The sequence below is a fragment of the Oncorhynchus mykiss genome, unplaced genomic scaffold (assembly GCF_013265735.2).
Source record: "Oncorhynchus mykiss isolate Arlee unplaced genomic scaffold, USDA_OmykA_1.1 un_scaffold_182, whole genome shotgun sequence".
NCBI lineage: Eukaryota > Metazoa > Chordata > Actinopteri > Salmoniformes > Salmonidae > Oncorhynchus > Oncorhynchus mykiss.
This window is the reverse complement of record NW_023493672.1, coordinates 59,198-80,000: the sequence shown is the minus strand read 5'-3', so window position 1 is coordinate 80,000 and position 20,803 is coordinate 59,198. Positions and strand designations below refer to the sequence as shown.

General features: G+C 45.5%; 1 protein-coding gene across 11 annotated transcripts in view; it reads right to left on the bottom strand.

The window, feature by feature from the left end:
- Nucleotides 1-20,803, bottom strand: part of LOC110534600 (lysine-specific demethylase 4A) — a 55,641-nt gene that overhangs the window by 17,569 nt on the left and 17,269 nt on the right. For 5 of the 11 annotated variants that reach the window (XM_036972593.1, XM_036972597.1, XM_036972594.1 and 2 more), the window contains exons 6-16: nt 20,011-20,060; nt 19,685-19,788; nt 17,001-17,138; nt 15,161-15,351; nt 13,954-14,159; nt 10,194-12,961; nt 7,840-7,954; nt 3,845-4,023; nt 3,269-3,506; nt 689-765; nt 472-551 (exon numbers count right to left, since the gene is read on the bottom strand). In XM_036972593.1, coding sequence (XP_036828488.1) covers nt 472-551; nt 689-765; nt 3,269-3,506; nt 3,845-4,023; nt 7,840-7,954; nt 10,194-12,961; nt 13,954-14,159; nt 15,161-15,351; nt 17,001-17,138; nt 19,685-19,788; nt 20,011-20,060 — 4,146 coding nt within the window. The remainder of the gene's footprint in view (nt 1-471; nt 552-688; nt 766-3,268; nt 3,507-3,844; nt 4,024-7,839; nt 7,955-10,193; nt 12,962-13,953; nt 14,160-15,160; nt 15,352-17,000; nt 17,139-19,684; nt 19,789-20,010; nt 20,061-20,803) is intronic. The other 6 variants (XM_036972598.1, XM_036972602.1, XM_036972603.1 and 3 more) reach the window with 4 other exon arrangements.

Here is a 20,803-nt window from a genome sequence, read left to right as displayed (position 1 = left end):
TTACCGGATTAACGACACAAAGACAGACCTTTACCGTAATAACGGCACAAAGACAGTCAGACCTTTACCGTATTAACGGCACAAAGACAGTCAGACCTTTACCGTATTAACGCCACAAAAACAAATCTACTGGAACTAACGGGCCATTCATAATAACTAACGGGCCATCCATAATAACTAACGGGCCATCCATAATAACTAACGGGCCATCCATAATAACTAACTGGCCATCCATAATAACTAACGGGCCATTCATAATAACGAATGGACCATTCATAATAACTAATTCATAAAACCTAACGGGCCATTCATAATAACTAAAGGACCATTCATAATAACGAATGGGCCATTCATAATAACTAACGGGCCATTCATAAAACATAACGGGCCATTCATAATAACTAAACGGGTCGTTCATAATAACTAAACGGGTCGTTCATAATAACTAACGGGCCATTCATAATAACTAACGGGCCATTAATAAATTGTCCTTGCTTGTCATCTGTAGTTTTCTTCAGAGCTCCTCCTCTCAGATTACACAGACAACACTCCTGGGAAAGAGAGAGAAAGAAGAGGGAGATTACATCCACCCATTTCAATCATGAATAAATATTCACAGACTTATCGAATCAACAACATCTATTAGAGTGACGTCATAAAGAAGAAACAAATCTGATTGGCTACTTACAGCCGTCAAGGTTCCGTCCGCACAGCGATCACACGACCAGTCCTCGCTGACATCATCGGCGGCAACGCCATAGCAACCTAGCGGGTGACGATACAGGACAGGAGCATAAAAACACAGAACGCAACCACACATTATCCCGTCGCAACAGATCCTATCTCCTCTGACACAGTCTACATGGGGAAGACCACATGGTCAGTCAGAGGAAATAGTAACTGCTGAAAATAGAATGTTCCGTATTCACTACAATACAGACTGCCAGAAAGAGAACACTACAATATAGACTGCCAGAAAGAGAACACTACAATATAGACTGCCAGAAAGAGAACGTTCCATATTCACTACAATACAGACTGCCAGAAAGAGAACGTTCCATATTCACTACAATACAGACTGCCAGAAAGAGAACGTTCCATATTCACTACAATACAGACTGCCAGAAAGAGAACATTCCATATTCACTACAATATAGACTGCCAGAGAGAGAACGTTCCATATGCACTACAATACAGACTGCCAGAAAGAGAACGTTCCATATTCACTACAATACAGACTGCCAGAAAGAGAACACTACAATACAGACTGCCAGAAAGAGAACATTCCATATTCACTACAATACAGACTGCCAGAAAGAGAACACTACAATACAGACTGCCAGAAAGAGAACATTCCATATTCACTACAATACAGACTGCCAGAAAGAGAACGTTCCATATTCACTACAATACAGACTGCCAGAAAGAGAACGTTCCATATTCACTACAATACAGACTGCCAGAAAGAGAACACTACAATACAGACTGCCAGAAAGAGAACACTACAATACAGACTGCCAGAAAGAGAACATTCCATATTCACTACAATACAGACTGCCAGAAAGAGAACGTTCCATATTCACTACAATACAGACTGCCAGAAAGAGAACACTACAATACAGACTGCCAGAAAGAGAACACTACAATACAGACTGCCAGAAAGAGAACACTACAATACAGACTGCCAGAAAGAGAACGTTCCATATTCACTACAATACAGACTGCCAGAAAGAGAACACTACAATACAGACTGCCAGAAAGAGAACATTCCATATTCACTACAATACAGACTGCCAGAAAGAGAACGTTCCATATTCACTACAATACAGACTGCCAGAAAGAGAACATTCCATATTCACTACAATAGACTGCCAGAGAGAGAACGTTCCATATGCACTACAATACAGACTGCCAGAAAGAGAACATTACAATACAGACTGCCAGAGAGAGAACGTTCCATATGCACTACAATACAGACTGCCAGAAAGAGAACATTCCATATTCACTACAATACAGACTGCCAGAAAGAGAATATTCCATATTCACTACAATACAGACTGCCAGAAAGAGAATATTCCATATTCAATACAGACTGCCAGAAAGAGAACATTCCATATTCACTACAATACAGACTGCCAGAAAGAGAATATTCCATATTCACTACAATACAGACTGCCAGAAAGAGAATATTCCATATTCAATACAGACTGCCGGAAAGAGAACATTCCATATTCACTACAATACAGACTGCCAGAAAGAGAACGTTCCATATTCACTACAATACAGACTGCCAGAAAGAGAACATTCCATATTCACTACAATACAGACTGTCAGAAAGAGAACATTCCATTTTCACTACAATACAGACTGCCAGAAAGAGAACATTCCATATTCACTACAATACAGACTGCCAGAAAGAGAACATTCCATATTCAATACAGACTGCCAGAAAGAGAACATTCCATATACAATACAGACTGCCAGAAAGAGAACATTCATAATGACAGGATTGCATTAACATGACACGTTGGATCAGCATCACTCACTAACAGGCTATGCTAACCAGTCTGTGGCACAGATGGTATGGAGACAGGACACGAAAGAGTGTGTGTCTGTGTCTGTCTGAGTGTGTGTGTGTGTCTGTCTGTGTGTCTGAGTGTGTGTGTGTGTGTGTGTGTCTGTCTGTGTGTCTGTGTGTGTGTGTCTGTCTGAGTGTGTGTGTGTCTGTCTGTGTGTCTGAGTGTGTGTGTGTGTGTGTGTGTGTGTGTCTGTCTGTCTGTGTGTCTGTCCGTGTGTGTCTGTGTGTTTTCTGTGTACTTTCCCTTCTCCAATCATCTTCTATTCATCATCGAACCAAAACAGACAGTCAGACTCCTTTCAAAGGTTCAAATAACAGACACACCATACAATATCTTCCTGTGTGTGTGTGTGTGGTATTGTCAGGAAAAGTTGTACAGGATGTGTGTAGTGAGACGAAACAATGCACAAGCTGACGAGAGAAATACAAGTAACGAGACAGAGACAGAAAGACAGAGAGAGAGACAGAGACACAGAGAGAGACAGAGAGAGACAGAGAGAGACAGAGAGAGACAGAGAGAGACAGAGAGAGACAGAGAGAGACAGAGAGAGACAGAGAGAGAGAGAGAGAGAGAGAGACGCATGCTTTGTACTCAGTGAACTTTTTCCACCAGAGCTCGGAACATGGAGCACACACGCACACCCAATTCCCTCCACCCCCTTCCCTCCACCCCCTTCTCTCCCTACTCACTAGCATGAACCTGTAGACAGCACCCCTGACAGGTGATCAGCGGGCTGGTACCGTCCTCCTGCAGCAGGGCGTTGGTGGGGGTAGGGGGGCACGTCTGCTCCCTGTAGCTGAAACAGATCTCTGGTAGCAGGGGCTTGCTCCTCCTAAGACCCCCTGGTCCTCCTCTAGTCCTGGAGGTGGTGGGAGACGGGGGAGGGGAGGAGGGGACGGGCTTGAGGCGGTCAGCTCTGTCCTCAGGCTGGGGGGGTGGGGGGGGGGGGCGGATTAGAAGGAGAGTTTGAGGTAGTGATATGGCTCTGTGCTGGAGTGTTGATTACAGTCGCGTAGCTTGTCCATGGTTGTAAGAGTAGACTGTCAAAACGGTTACTGAAACTAGTCGCCTCCTACACAATGTCTGTCTCTGTGTGTGTGTGTGTGTGTGTGTCTCTGTGTCTGTCTGTCTCTGTGTGTCTGTCTCTGTGTGTGTCTGTCTGTCTGTCTGTGTGTGTGTGTGTGTCTGTCTGTCTCTGTGTGTCTGTCTGTCTCTGTGTGTCTGTCTCTGTGTGTGTCTGTCTGTCTGTCTGTGTGTGTGCGTACCTGGTAGTAGGGCATGAACAGTGTGCAGACAGCGCAGTGCGGCAACATCTTGGCTGCGTTAGCGTTGTACTCTCTCTCCGCCGTGAAGTAACACTTCCTGTTCTGCCACAGGAAGAGGAGGGGCTTAGCCCATGGCTCAGCCTCCTGCTCCTCCCCCTCCAAAGACGCTTCCGGGGGTTCTGGGTAAAAAATAAAACGGGACTTATCTGTGACGGAGTTAAAGAAACTCGACTGTTGAACCAACAGACTTGATGCTGATGCTTTTAGTAACAGTTTACATGGGAGTCATTTAGTGAGTCATTTAGCAGACTGTTATCCAGAGACACTTAACGTAAGTGAGTCATTTAGCAGACTCTCTTATCCAGAGAGACTTACAGTAGGGAGTCATTTAGCAGACTCTCTTAGCCAGAGAGACTGACAGTAGGGAGTCATTTAGCAGACTCTCAGATCCAGAGAGACTTACAGTAGGGAGTCATTTAGCAGACTCTCTTAGCCAGAGAGACTGACAGTAGGGAGTCATTTAGCAGACTCTCTTATCCAGAGAGACTTACAGTAGGGAGTCATTTAGCAGACTCTCTTAGCCAGAGAGACTGACAGTAGGGAGTCATTTAGCAGACTCTCTTATCCAGAGACTTACAGTTGTCATTCTGGGTCGTTCTGGGTTGTTTGGGGTTGTCATTCTGGGTTGTTTGGGGTTGTCATTCTGGGTTGTTTGGGGTTGTCATTCTGGGTCGTTCTGGGTTGTTTGGGGTTGTCATTCTGGGTTGTTTGGGTTGTCATTCTGGGTCGTTTGGGGTTGTCATTCTGGGTCGTCATTCTGGGTCGTTTGGGGTTATCGTTCTGGGTCGTTTGGGGTTATCATTCTGGGTCGTTTGGGGTTGTCATTCTGGGTCGTTCGGGGTTGTCATTCTGGGTCGTTCGGGGTTGTTTGGGGTTGTCATTCTGGGTTGTCATTCTGGGTTGTTTGGGGTTGTCATTCTGGGTTGTTTGGGGTTGTCATTCTGGGTTGTTTGGGGTTGTCATTCTGGGTAGTCATTCTGGGCCGTTTGTTGTAGCTGTTTTGGGGTAGTCATTCTAGATCGTTTGGGGTAGCTGTACTTTATCATGTTTGTAGTCACTGTATCTAGTCACTGTACTTTATCATGTTTGAATGGGACTTCATGTCGTCCTTGAAAATCTAAATGCGTATTTAACTGACTTGCCTGGTTAAATATAACATATTAACACTGTTAATGGACTAACAGGGAATGTTGGGGTAAATATAACATATTAACACTGTTAATGGACTAACAGGGACTGTTGGGTTTTAATATCATATGTTGGGTTTAGTTTGTTAGTTTCGGGGGTGTGGCTTAATATTGTAATCTTGACTTCTGTAGGATGCTTACTCTATATAATAATCTGTTTCGGGGGTGTGGCTTAATACTGTAATCTTGACTTCTGTAGGATGCTTACTCTATATAATAATCTGTTTCGGGGGTGTGGCTTAATATTGTAATCTTGACTTCTGTAGGATGCTTACTCTATATAATAATCTGTTTCGGGGGTGTGGCTTAATACTGTAATCTTGACTTCTGTAGGATGCTTACTCTATATAATAATCTGTTTCGGGGGTGTGTCTTAATATTGTAATCTTGACTTCTGTAGGATGCTTACTCTATATAATAATCTGTTTCGGGGGTGTGGCTTAATACTGTAATCTTGACTTCTGTAGGATGCTTACTCTAGATAATAATCTGTTTCGGGGGTGTGTCTTAATATTGTAATCTTGACTTCTGTAGGATGCTTACTCTAGATAATAATCTGTTTCGGGGGTGTGGCTTAATACTGTAATCTTGACTTCTGTAGGATGCTTACTCTATATAATAATCTGTTTCGGGGGTGTGTCTTAATATTGTAATCTTGACTTCTGTAGGATGCTTACTCTATATAATAATCTGTTTTGGGGGTGTGGCTTAATATTGTAATCTTGATTTCTGTAGGATGCTTACTCTAGATAATAATCTGTTTCGGGGGTGTGTCTTAATATTGTAATCTTGACTTCTGTAGGATGCTTACTCTATATAATAATCTGTTTCGGGGGTGTGGCTTAATACTGTAATCTTGATTTCTGTAGGATGCTTACTCTAGATAATAATCTGTTTCGGGGGTGTGGCTTAATATTGTAATCTTGAGTTCTGTAGGATGCTTACTCTAGATAATAATCTGTTTCGGGGGTGTGGCTTAATATTGTAATCTTGACTTCTGTAGGATGCTTACTCTATATAATAATCTGTTTCGGGGGTGTGGCTTAATATTGTAATCTTGACTTCTGTAGGATGCTTACTCTATATAATAATCTGTTTCGGGGGTGTGGCTTAATATTGTAATCTTGACTTCTGTAGGATGCTTACTCTATATAATAATCTGTTTCGGGGGTGTGGCTTAATATTGTAATCTTGACTTCTGTAGGATGCTTACTCTATATAATAATCTGTTTCGGGGGTGTGGCTTAATATTGTAATCTTGACTTCTGTAGGATGCTTACTCTATATAATGATCTGTTTCGGGGGTGTGGCTTAATATTGTAATCTTGACTTCTGTAGGATGCTTACTCTATATAATAATCTGTTTCGGGGGTGTGGCTTAATATTGTAATCTTGACTTCTGTAGGATGCTTACTCTATATAATAATCTGTTTCGGGGGTGTGGCTTAATATTGTAATCTTGACTTCTGTAGGATGCTTACTCTATATAATAATCTGTTTCGGGGGTGTGGCTTAATATTGTAATCTTGACTTCTGTAGGATGCTTACTCTATATAATAATCTGTTTTAAGAACTGTATATAATGTCCAATAAAAATATTTGTAAAAAAAAACCTGTCAATGGACAGTTAATGAATGGACATATTAATGTCAGTTGTTCTTAAAAGGGTCGTTCACAAGGAAGTAAAACAGTTTGATGTTGCTTCTATCCAGGTAACAATGTTAAAGAGTGGGAGTCGTTCATAAGGAAGTAAAACAGTTTGATGTTGCTTCTATCCAGGTAACAATGTTAAAGAGTGGGAGTCGTTCACAAGGAAGTAAAACAGTTTGATGTTGCTTCTATGCAGGTAACAATGTTAAAGAGTGGGAGTCGTTCATAAGGAAGTAAAACAGTTTGAAGTTGCTTCTATCCAGGTAACAATGTTAAAGAGTGGGAGTCGTTCATAAGGAAGTAAAACAGTTTGAAGTTGCTTCTATCCAGGTAACAATGTTAAAGAGTGGGAGTCATTCATAAGGAAGTAAAACAGTTTGAAGTTGCTTCTATCCAGGTAACAATGTTAAAGAGTGGGAGTCGTTCATAAGGAAGTAAAACAGTTTGATGTTGCTTCTATGCAGGTAACAATGTTAAAGAGTGGGAGTCGTTCATAAGGAAGTAAAACAGTTTGAAGTTGCTTCTATCCAGGTAACAATGTTAAAGAGTGGGAGTCGTTCATAAGGAAGTAAAACAGTTTGAAGTTGCTTCTATCCAGGTAACAATGTTAAAGAGTGGGAGTCATTCATAAGGAAGTAAAACAGTTTGAAGTTGCTTCTATCCAGGTAACAATGTTAAAGAGTGGGAGTCGTTCATAAGGAAGTAAAACAGTTTGATGTTGCTTCTATGCAGGTAACAATGTTAAAGAGTGGGAGTCGTTCATAAGGAAGTAAAACAGTTTGAAGTTGCTTCTATCCAGGTAACAATGTTAAAGAGTGGGAGTCGTTCATAAGGAAGTAAAACAGTTTGAAGTTGCTTCTATGCAGGTAACAATGTTAAAGAGTGGGAGTCGTTCATAAGGAAGTAAAACAGTTTGAAGTTGCTTCTATCCAGGTAACAATGTTAAAGAATGTGGCTAGCATTCCTGAGGCTAAACTCATCGGTAAACCTACCGTCATCAAAAACCTTCCCTGTGTGTATGTGAGAGTGAGAGAGTGAGAGAGAGTGAGAGAGAGTGAGAGAGAGAGTGTGTGAGTGTGTGTGTGTGTGAGTGCCTACCGTCGTCGCTGACAGCCTGTTGTTTGACAGTGGAGGGCACGGCCCGGGCGGTGGGCTTCCTCAGAGGGCGACGCCAGCTCTTACTGGTTCTCTTCGCCAGCGGAGCAGCAGGGTACTGGGAAAGACAGGGGGTCAAATGTCATTGGTGTGTGTGTGGTGCAGCAGGGTACTGGGAAAGACAGGGGGTCAAATGTCATTGGTGTGTGTGTGGTGCAGCAGGGTACTGGGAAAGACAGGGGGTCAAATGTCATTGGTGTGTGTGTGGTGCAGCAGGGTACTGGGAAAGACAGGGGGTCAAATGTCATTGGTGTGTGTGTGGAGCAGCAGGGTACTGGGAAAGACAGGGGGTCAAATGTCATTGGTGTGTGTGTGGTGCAGCTGGATACTGGAAGAGAACAGTGGTCAGGGGTCACACTGAGGGTTCAAAGTTTAAAGGTGTCGTTGCCCCCCCCCCCCCCCCCCCCTCAAATGACACCCTATTCCATAGTGCACCACATTGACCGGGGCCCATAGGGGAGTAAATTGGCTAGGGCCCCAATAGGGATATTTTGACCGGGGCCCCAATAGGGATATTTTGACCGGGGCCCCAATAGGGATATTTTGACCGGGGCCCCAATAGGGATATTTTGACCGGGGCCCCAATAGGGATATTTTGACCGGGGCCCCAATAGGGATATTTTGACCGGGGCCCCAATAGGGATATTTTGATCGGGGCCCCAATAGGGATATTTTGACCGGGGCCCCAATAGGGATATTTTGACCGGGGCCCCAATAGGGATATTTTGACCGGGGCCCCAATAGGGATATTTTGACCGGGGCCCCAATAGGGATATTTTGACCGGGGCCCCAATAGGGATATTTTGACCGGGGCCCCAATAGGGATATTTTGACTAAGCCCCTGTTCAAAATGAATGCCCTATATAGGGAACAGGGTGCCAATTAGGACAAACCTAAGGTCACCGTGCAGCTAAACGAGGGAACTAATGTCAGCGGTACATTTCTGAAACGCATAATAAAACCAGTCTTGGATTAAATATAGATATATACATAACATGGTGTTGAAAAGATAATCAGATGGATTGAAATGGGCATTTTCCAAAGCTTGTGTGTTATCGTATGCGTGTTATCATATGTGTGTTATTGTATGTGTGTGTGTGTTATCATATGTGTGTGTTATCGTATGTGTGTGTTATCGTATGTGTGTGTTATCGTATGTGTGTGTGTGTTATCATATGTGTGTTATTGTATGTGTGTGTGTGTTATCGTATGTGTTATCGTGTGTGTGTGTGTGTTATTGTGTGTGTGTGTGTTATCGTATGTGTGTGTTATTGTATGTGTGTGTGTTATCGTGTGTGTGTGTGTTATCGTATGTGTGTGTTATCGTATGTGTGTGTTATCATATGTGTGTGTTATCATATGTGTGTGTGTGTTATCATATGTGTGTTATTGTATGTGTGTGTGTGTTATCGTATGTGTTATCGTATGTGTGTTATTGTATGTGTGTGTGTGTTATCGTATATGTGTGTGTGTGTGTTATCGTATGTGTGTGTGTTATCGTATGTGTGTGTGTGTTATTGTATATGTGTGTTATTGTATGTGTGTGTGTGTTATCGTATGTGTGTGTGTGTGTTATCGTATGTGTGTGTGTTATCGTATGTGTGTGTGTGTTATCGTATGTGTGTTATTGTATGTGTGTGTATGTTATCGTATGTGTGTGTGTTATTGTATGTGTGTGTGTGTGTTATCGTATGTGTGTGTGTTATTGTATGTGTGTGTGTGTTATCGTATGTGTGTGTGTTATCGTATGTGTGTGTGTTATTGTATGTGTGTGTGTGTGTTATCGTATGTGTGTGTGTGTTATCGTATGTGTGTGTGTTATCTATCATATATGTGTGTTTTCGTATGTGTGTGTGTTATCGTATGTGTGTGTGTTATCGTATATGTGTGTGTGTGTGTGTGTTATCGTATGTGTGTGTGTGTGTGTGTTATCGTATGTGTGTGTGTGTGTTATCGTATGTGTGTGTGTTATCGTATGTGTGTGTGTGTTATCGTATGTGTGTTATCGTATGTGTGTGTGTGTGTTATCGTATGTGTGTATGTTATTGTATGTGTGTGTGTGTGTTATCGTATGTGTGTGTGTTATCTATCATATATGTGTGTTTTCGTATGTGTGTGTGTGTGTTATCGTATGTGTGTGTGTTATCGTATATGTGTGTGTGTGTGTGTGTTATCGTATGTGTGTGTTATCGTGTGTGTGATCGTATATGTGTGTGTGTTATCGTACGTGTGTGTGTTATCGTATGTGTGTGTGTGTGTGCTTTATCGTGTTTATGTGTCTCAGCAGCCATACGCACAGTGCAAACCTCTCCAGGTTCCAGCCCCGAGTCGCCACACTCAAAGTCGCTCAAATCATTATCATAGTCTTCCTCCCCTTCTTCCTCCTCTTCTTCAGCCTCTCCTTCCGATGACTCACTACTACTCTCTTCCCTCGTGCTGCTCTGCCCCTCATCCTCCGAATCTCCCTCTTCCATATCTGACACCTCCCCTTCCCCCGGTCTCTCCTCCAAGGGCGATTCGGGAGGGTCAGGTTCTAGAGCCCCCTCGGCCTCCCTCTCCACCCCCAGTTCCCTGCACAGAGCCAGGGCTTCCGCTGCCTCCACCTCCCCTCTCTGGAGCTCAAAGTCTCCACAGAGGCCCAGGGGCTCCCCGACACCGGCCGACCCCAGAGAGGTGGACTCCAGCTGGGCCCAGGTGAGAGGCCCGTCCCCATGTCCCTCCGGGTCCTGGTCGTCCGTCTCAGTTTCGTGATCGAGGTCCGTGACCTCTTTGCACTGCGGCTCGGTCCACATGGTGTAAGGTAGTGCATCGTGGGTATAGTCGGCGGGGAGCTCCGGGTGGTGGAGGCTCTCGATGAGCACCGCAGGACTCTGGGAGTTGAGGTTCTTCCAGATGCCGTCTGAGAAAGGTTTGGGCTCCAGGTAGAGGCTTTGGGAACTACAAACAGAGTCCACGTTTCGAGAACTACAAATGGAATTCACGTTTTGGGAACTACAAATGGAATCCACGTTTTGGGAACTACAAATGGAATCCACGTTTTGGGAACTACAAATGGAATCCACATTTCGGGAACTACAAATGGAATCCACATTTCGGGAACTACAAATGGAATCCACATTTTGGGAACTACAAACGGCATCCATGTTTGAGTGTGGAGTTTGGTCATGGTTGTGTTGGTGTTGTGCTGTTGCTGTTGCTGAATGGTCATTTAATTCACTCAGCTCAGAAGAGTGGGCCAACGTATCTTTAGAAGTCAAACTGGTGCTAGCTAGATATAAACCCTTAGTGCTGGAGTCTCTAAATACATTGTCTCTTTGAGAGGATCCTTCTGAGTCGGAGTCCATGGATACTGCTGCAGTTTCCGTCGAGGACCCGTGTTTCTGGATTTGCTGCGTTGGCAGTAGTGTAACGTCACAGAGCATGTGGTTATTATTGCTAGCATGGGTCTCCGCGGAGGTTCGACTACAGTGGTTCTCGATGGTCAGCACTGCCTCAGACAATGTTTGGATTGGTAGTGCTTCTAGATGGGAAGCGTCGGCGGCCATTTTGTGCAGAGAGGCGTCCATTTCGGGTTGAGCGTCGCTAGTTGCGCTATCCGCGTAAGCTGCTACCTGTAACTCCAGCTCTGGCCTATGGTGGTGGTCTTCAGTTGGACCAGAGTGCCGAGAGGGGGCCATTTTGTGATCAGAGGCGGCCATTTTGGGCCGAGCATCGCTAGTTGCATTAGCCACGTAAGCCGCTAACTGTAAATCCAGCTCTGGTCTATGGTGGTCTTCAGCAGAACCCAAGTGCCAGTCGCTGTAAGGCGCTAACGGTCGAAAATCCTCTTCCTCCGACTTCTTTGACGCCAACTCCACCTCGCACACCTCGTCCGTTAACGTTTCCGTTCCTGGCGAGAGGGTCGTGGGTGTCTCGCGTCGGAGCACGGGGGCGAGGACCGGGTGACTGCCCGGCAAATCCGGTAAGGTTAGAGCACCACCGTGTCGGCCAGTCGAGGAGGACGACCTCGGACCTTTGATCTCGGCGTGACCTCCGCTGACGGCGAGTGTGAGGGAGGGCATCTCCTGGGTGAGAACGGGCGGCAGGGGCGGGCAGAACCTCGTCTCTCCAGACAGTTCTGGAGTGAGGAAGGGCATGTCCACCCCGTTGATCCTCTGGAGGAGAGGAGGGCAACGGTCTCGTAAACTACACCTCGGAAGAAGGGAAGGGTTTTGTATGGGGACACGGTTGTGTGTGGTACACATCGGGAGAGCGGAACGGTTTTCAACGGGAGTGCAGTTTTTTTCACTACACCTGAACAAGTTAGCTGGACCCGGACCAGAACCAGAAATAACAGGTCCTCTGGACCCGGAGTCAGTGTTCGTGTAAATGTCATTGTAAAGTGCTGGTGTTTTGCTTTCAGAGGTGTGACTGCTGTGTGTAGTAGTAGTAGTAGTAGTATTAACCGCAGTACCTTGACACGTATCCATTGTATACTCAGTGCGGGGGGCTAGGGTTGAGGTTAGGTTAAAAGACGACTTCTCTACGCAAGAAGAACTTGATTGAAAAGCTCCAGGGCCACCACAGGCCGAGTCCGTACACCCCTGAGCCCCAGTCGGGTGCACCGTTCTGGGGGAAGGTAACCTGGTCCGTAAAGGGTCTGGAGAGGGGTGGACATCCACAGAGCAGTCCTCGGGGACCTGTCCCAGTGGTGTCGATTCTATACATACTGACTTAAACGGTCCTCCGGGGATTTCTCTTCTTTCTGATCGGGCAGGTGTTGGGGCAGCCTCGGACCTCTGACGGGGTCCTTTGATGACCTCTGCGAACTCTGACCCTGAGGGGTTCTGTGGGGGGTTAGTGGGATGCAGATGGGGTGAGGAGGGGTGAGTCCCTACCCCTGTCCCTTGTTCTGTGGTGTCCACTGAGACAGGGGTCAGAGAGGGAGAGGGGCGAGAAGAGAAGTCGGAAGAGAGAGAGAGGAAAGACGAGGGGCGCAGAGGTTCAGGAGGACAGGGGAAGGCCAACCGGTCACTCTCCACTTCCATTCTGTTGACTTTCACCACACACATCTGCCGACAAGGACCTGTGGAACAGAGACACAACAGAAAATCCACTCTCAGATAAAAAAAATAACTTTGAGATGGTCAAAAAACAACAACATTTGAATGATAAAATATTAGTCTACATGGACTCGAATCCAGAAGATTTAACAGAAGAAAAAGGCTTGGGTCCGTTTGGATCTCTAACGCATAGAATTAGGAGTTACAATTCTAGAATGGACATGAACCTGCTTATGATGGGTTAGCCATAGAATTAGGAATTACAATTCTAGAATGGACATGAACCTGCTTATGATGGGTTACCCATAGAATTAGGAATTACAATTCTAGAATGGACATGAACCTGCTTATGATGAGTTAGCCATAGAATTAGGAATTACAATTCTAGAATGGACATGAACCTGCTTATGATGGGTTACCCATAGAATTAGGAATTACAATTCTAGAATGGACATGAACCTTCTTATGATGGGTTACCCATAGAATTAGGAATTACAATTCTAGAATGGACATGAACCTTCTTATGATGAGTTAGCCATAGAATTAGGAATTACAATTCTAGAATGGACATGAACCTTCTTATGATGGGTTAAAGGGCAGCCATTTTGGTCAGGGAGTTGGTCAACCACGCTTTCCCAGTGCTGTTTATAAGACATGGTGTAAAATAACGAAGTTAACGAATTTCGTCTGCACTGTATATCTGTTAGTTAGCCAGACTGTTTTAGACAAATGGTTCCCATTAATTTTTTTGGACAATATTTTAGGTTGACAATAATTCTATTGCACAATTTCTGATATATCACACACCTTAGTTTTATTTTAAGTCGCAGAATTATGCCTCTACTGCCATTCATTCCAATTAGACTGGTTTGGATTTCTCCCTGACCAATATGGCTGACATTTTCACCCCATTGTGGAACGTCGAAGGTTCATGACATAGCCCCTCTAGTCATTTAATAGGATCTCTTACCATCGATCAATAAATCATTCAGAATCAAATCAACTAATCTCTTACCAGGGAGCCGGAGTGTATTCTCAGTCTGATCCTCTCCTTCCTCCTCATCGTCCTCATCCTCCCCAGCCCTGCAGCCTCTCCGGACCTTGGGACCCAGGGTGCCTCCGAGGCCCCTCCTCCTACCCAGGACAGAGCACCCTTCCAAGGCGACAGGCTCCTCGCTGGTCCTCAGGCGCTTGGATCTGGTCCGTGGGTGTGAGAGGCTGCTGTAAAGGGGATACATTTAGCATCTCTTTGACATGCCACATATTCAGAACAATGTAAAAAAAAATACCTCCCTCCTCCATCCCCATCCTCCCACACCCCTCCCTCCACCCCATCCTCCTCCCACACCCCTACATCCCCATCCTCCGGCTCCCTCCTCCTCCCACACCCCTCTCTCCCTCCTCCATCCCCATCCTCCCACACCCCTCCCTCCACCCCATCCTCCTCCTCCTCCCACACCCCTACATCCCCATCCTCCGGCTCCCTCCTCCTCCCACACCCCTCTCTCCCTCCTCCCTCCTCCATCCCCCTCCTCCTCCCACACCCCTCCATCCCCATCCTCCTGCTCCCTCCTCCTCCCACACCCCTCCCTCCCTCCTCCATCCCCATCCTCCTCCCACACCCCTCCCTCCACCCCATCCTCCTCCTCCTCCCACACCCCTACATCCCCATCCTCCGGCTCCCTCCTCCTCCCACACCCCTCTCTCCCTCCTCCATCCCCATCCTCCCACACCCCTCCCTCCACCTCATCCTCCTCCTCCTCCTCCCACACCCCTACATCCCCATCCTCCGGCTCCCTCCTCCTCCCACACCCCTCTCTCCCTCCCTCCATCCCCCTCCCACACCCCTCCATCCCCATCCTCCTGCTCCCTCCTCCTCCCACACCCCCCCATCCCCATCCTCCTCCCACACCCCTCCCTCCCTCCTCCATCCCCCTCCCTCCTTCTCCCACACCATCCTCCTCCTCCCACATCCCTCCCACCCCTCCCTCCCTTCTCCATCTCCATCCTCCCACACCCCTCCCACCCCTCCCTCCCCATCCTCCCTCCATTCTCCTCCTCCCACACCCCTCCCTCCCTCCATCCATCCCCATCCAAACTCCTCCCTCCTCCTCCCACACCCCTCCTCCCTCCATCCCCATCCTCCTCCTCCCACACCTCTCCATCCCCATCCTCCTCCTCCCTCCCCATCCTCCTCCTCCCACACTCCTCCATCCTCATACCTGTTCACAGGGGTCTTGACCCGGCTGCGCTGAAGCCAGTTCTGCAGTTCTGGGGTGGTGGCGGGCGTGGCTCGGGTGTGGTCCAGAGGACAGGAGTCTTTCCCCAGCTTCCACACAGCATAGCGGTCCGGTTGGAACCACTTCACAAAGGGATCCATGCTGATCTTCACCATGTCTTTACTGCATGTACACTAGGGAGGAGGGGAGAAGGGAGTTAGCATACTATTTAGTGTGGAACCTCTCCACAAATGGAGACTAGAGAGGTCGGGAGGAGGGTTAGGAACCAGACTAGCATACTATTTAGTGTGGAACCTCTCCACAAATGGAGACTAGAGAGGTAGGGAGGAGGGTTAGGAACCAGACTAGCATACTATTTAGTGTGGAACCTCTCCACAAATGGAGACTAGAGAGGTAGGGAGGGGGGTTAGGAACCAGACTAGCATACTATTTAGTGTGGAACCTCTCCACAAATGGAGACTAGAGAGGTAGGGAGGAGGGTTAGGAACCAGACTAGCATACTATTTAGTGTGGAACCTCTCCACAAATGGAGACTAGAGGTAGGGAGGAGGGTTAGGAACCAGACTAGCATACTAGAATCTCTAGCTTGTTAGCTGTGTGTGCAGGTGGAAGTAGAATCTCTAGCTTGTTAGCTGTGTGTGCAGGGGAAGTAGAATCTCTAGCTTGTTAGCTGTGTGTGTCCAGGGGGAAGTAGAATCTCTAGCTTGTTAGCTGTGTGTCCAGGGGGAAGTATAATCTCTAGCTTGCTAGCTGTGTGTCCAGAGGGAAGTAGAATCTCTAGCTTGTTAGCTGTGTGTGCAGGGGAAGTAGAATCTCTAGCTTGTTAGCTGTGTGTCCAGGGGGAAGTAGAATCTCTAGCTTGTTAGCTGTGTGTCCAGGGGGAAGTAGAATCTCTAGCTTGTTAGCTGTGTGTCCAGGGGGAAGTAGAATCTCTAGCTTGTTAGCTGTGTGTCCAGGGGGAAGTAGAATCTCTAGCTTGTTAGCTGTGTGTCCAGGGGGAAGTAGAATCTCTAGCTTGTTAGCTGTGTGTGCAGGGGAAGTAGAATCTCTAGCTTGTTAGCTGTGTGTGTCCAGGGGGAAGTAGAATCTCTAGCTTGTTAGCTGTGTGTCCAGGGGGAAGTATAATCTCTAGCTTGCTAGCTGTGTGTCCAGGGGGAAGTAGAATCTCTAGCTTGTTAGCTGTGTGTGCAGGGGAAGTAGAATCTCTAGCTTGTTAGCTGTGTGTCCAGGGGGAAGTAGAATCTCTAGCTTGTTAGCTGTGTGTCCAGGGGGAAGTAGAATCTCTAGCTTGTTAGCTGTGTGTCCAGGGGGAAGTAGAATCTCTAGCTTGTTAGCTGTGTGTCCAGGGGGAAGTAGAATCTCTAGCTTGTTAGCTGTGTGTCCAGGGGGAAGTAGAATCTCTAGCTTGTTAGCTGTGTGTCCAGGGGGAAGTAGAATCTCTAGCTTGTTAGCTGTGTGTCCAGGGGGAAGTAGAATCTCTAGCTTGTTAGCTGTGTGTCCAGGGGGAAGTAGAATCTCTAGCTTGTTAGCTGTGTGTCCAGGGGGAAGTAGAATCTCTAGCTTGTTAGCTGTGTGTCCAGGGGGAAGTAGAATCTCTAGCTTGTTAGCTGTGTGCGTAGGGAAAGTAGAACGTCTAGCTTGTTAGCTGTGTGTGCTAGAAGCTTCCATTGTGAAAGTGACATCACCTGCCCTGAGACCCAGAAGTACTGCCTCCCCCCCCAGAGGTACTGACCATAGTTCTGGAGGGGTCCCTGGTTCCACGTGGAAATACACACAACAGAAACAGTTCCGAGTAAACAGTGTGGTGTTCTCTTCATCTTACCTGAGTGGCCACCTTGCCGTAGTCGATCCATCGAACGCTGGCGAAGTTGGTCGACTCGGCACAGTTGAAGCCGTGGTTGAAGCCAGCGTGGTAGCCATAGGGAAAGGTGATCATAAACTCGCCTGCCTCTTGGGTGATCTGGAGAGAGGGGGGAGGGGGGGGGGTTATTGAGGACAAAACCACTGGCAAATTTCCTCTATCAATTTGTCCCCATTGAGATCCCTTGACAGAAAAGAGAATCTCCCACACTGCTGTCGGCAGGATCACTTGTGTTAATCTAGTTAACGTATCAGCCTCACAGTCTCTACCAGATATACACAACCTCTCTCCTAATGACGACCAGGTCCAGACAGTATCTCAGGATAGTTAACGTATCAGTCTCACATATACACAACCTCTCTCCTAATGACGACCAGGTCCAGACAGTATCTCAGGATAGCTAACGTATCAGTCTCACATATACACAACCTCTCTCCTAATGACGACCAGGTTAGGGTTAGGGATCTCAGGATAGTTAACGTATCCTAATGACGACCAGGTTAGGGTTAGGTATCTCAGGATAGTTAACGTACCCTAATGACGACCAGGTTAGGGTTAGGTATCTCAGGATAGTTAACGTATCCTAATGACGACCAGGTTAGGTATCTCAGGATAGTTAACGTATCCTAATGACTACCAGGTTAGGTATCTCAGGATAGTTAACGTATCCTAATGACAACCAGGTTAGGGTTAGGTATCTCAGGATAGTTAACGTACCCTAATGACGACCAGGTTAGGGTTAGGTATCTCAGGATAGTTAACGTATCCTAATGACAACCAGGTTAGGGTTAGGTATCTCAGGATAGTTAACGTACCCTAATGACGACCAGGTTAGGGTTAGGTATCTCAGGATAGTTAACGTATCCTAATGACGACCAGGTTAGGGTTAGGTATCTCAGGATAGTTAACGTATCCTAATGACAACCAGGTTAGGGTTAGGTATCTCAGGATAGTTAACGTATCCTAATGACGACCAGGTTAGGCTTAGGTATCTCAGGATAGTTAACGTATCCTAATGACGACCAGGTTAGGTATCTCAGGATAGTTAACGTACCCTAATGACGACCAGGTTAGGGTTAGGCATCTCAGGATAGTTAACGTATCCTAATGACGACCAGGTTAGGTATCTCAGGATAGTTAACGTACCCTAATGACAACCAGGTTAGGGTTAGGCATCTCAGGATAGTTAACGTATCCTAATGACGACCAGGTTAGGTATCTCAGGATAGTTAACGTACCCTAATGACGACCAGGTTAGGGTTAGGTATCTCAGGATAGTTAACGTATCCTAATGACGACCAGGTTAGGCTTAGGTATCTCAGGATAGTTAACGTATCCTAATGACGACCAGGTTAGGCATCTCAGGATAGTTAACGTATCCTAATGACGACCAGGTTAGGTATCTCAGGATAGTTAACGTATCCTAATGACGACCAGGTTAGGGTTCTCAGCAGTAAACTGTAAGACTATATACAACCAGTCAATACATAAAGACAATCAACTAAAGTGAAGAGCTGTTGTAATGTTGGTACAGATGACTAGAAGTCAGATTGGTGATAGTGTAGAAGTGTGTTCTAACACTATGTTGTAGCGACAGTTGAGATGAAAGGGTTTGAAAAAGTGACAGTTGAGATGAAAGGCTTTTAAAAAGTGACAGTTGAGATGAAAGGCTTTTAAAAAGTGACCGTTAATTAAGATGACAGGCTTTTAAAAAGTGACAGTTGAGATGAAAGGCTTTTAAAAAGTGACAGTTGAGATGACAGGGTTTTAAAAAGTGACAGTTGAGATGACAGGGTTTTAAAAAGTGACAGTTGAGATGAAAGGCTTTTAAAAAGTGACAGTTGAGATGAAAGGCTTTTAAAAAGTGACAGTTGAGATGAAAGGCTTTTAAAAAGTGACAGTTGAGATGAAAGGCTTTTAAAAAGTGACAGTTAAGATAAAAAGTGACAGTTGAGATGAAAGGGTTTTAAAAAGTGACAGTTGAGATGAAAGGGTTTTAAAAAGTGACAGTTAATTAAGATGAAAGGGTTTTAAAAAGTGACAGTTGAGATGAAAGGGTTTTAAAAAGTGACAGTTGAGATGAAAGGATTTTAAAAAGTGACAGTTGAGATGAAAGGGTTTTAAAAAGTGACAGTTGAGATGAAAGGGTTTTAAAAAGTGACAGTTAATTAAGATGAAAGGGTTTTAAAAAGTGACAGTTAATTAAGATGAAAGGGTTTTAAAAAGTGACAGTTGAGATGAAAGGGTTTTAAAAAGTGGCAGTTAAGATGAAAGGGTTTTAAAAAGTGGCAGTTAAGATGAAAGGGTTTTAAAAAGTGACAGTTGAGATGAAAGGGTTTTAAAAAGTGACAGTTGAGATGAAAGGGTTTTAAAAAGTGACAGTTGAGATGAAAGGGTTTTAAAAAGTGACAGTTGAGATGAAAGGGTTTTAAAAAGTGACAGTTGAGATGAAAGGGTTTTAAAAAGTGACAGTTGAGATGAAAGGGTTTTAAAAAGTGGCAGTTGAGATGAAAGGGTTTTAAAAAGTGACAGTTGAGATGAAAGGGTTTTAAAAAGTGACAGTTGAGATGAAAGGGTTTTAAAAAGTGACAGTTGAGATGAAAGGGTTTTAAAAAGTGACAGTTAAGACAGTCAGTTTGTCCCACCTTGTCGAAGGGGATGCTGTACTTCTTCAGGATAGAAGGGGAGATCAGGGTCATCTTGTGACGGAGAAAAGCCTCACACCCTTTAAACCCGTTGGGGAAGAAACCTGGAACACACACACACACACACAACGTGGAGAGACTGTTAGATAGATTGACAGAGTCAACACAGTGCTATTGGATACAATAATTTAGGTCTATCCTCCTAAGACCGCGTTTAGACGGGCAGCCCAGTTATTGTCAAAAGACCAGAATTGGGCTGCCTGTCTAAACGATGCCTAAGTGTTCTACTTTTTACTTAATATTTCATCTAGTTAAACTAAGATTACCTGTAGCCAGTCTCTCCAGTCTCTTCCCATGCTCAGGGGGGATGGCATACCTGTAGACAGAGACAATGTGTCTGATGTTAATATAGACAATGTGTCTAATGTTAATATACCTGTAGACAGAGACAATGTGTCTGTTAATATAGACAATGTGTCTAATGTTAATATAGACAATGTGTCTAATGTTAATATAGACAATGTGTCTAATGTTACTATAGACAATGTGTCTAATGTTAATATAGCTGTAGACAGAGACAATGTTTGTCAGGTTAACACAGAAGGTGAATAGAAAACTAGTGTATGGGTAGGTGTGTAGAGGGAGACAAACTGTTTAGATGTGTCATCCTCTACACTGACAATACTGGCCCCTAGTGGTGAGCCTTGGAATTCTACCTATTCTAAAGTTCCTGACATGGAACTCTGTAGAACTCTGTAGAACTCTGTAGAACTCTGTAGAACTCTGTAGAACTCTGTAGAACTCTAATAAAACTCTGTAGAACTCCCTCAGGGTTCTGAGGCATTCCATTACACCTCTTCTCCCCCATCAGAAGCCCCATATTCAACTATCAGAATGGAAAGAGGGAGAGAGGGAGGTGGAAAGAGGGAGAGAGGGAGGTGGAAAGAGGGAGAGAGGGAGGTGGAAAGAGGGAGAGAGGGAGGTGGAAAGAGGGAGAGAGGGAGGTGGAAACAGGGAGAGAGGGAGGTGGAAAGAGGGAGAGAGGGAGGTGGAAAGAGGGAGAGAGGGAGGTGGAAACAGGGAGAGAGGGAGGTGGAAACAGGGAGAGAGGGAGGTGGA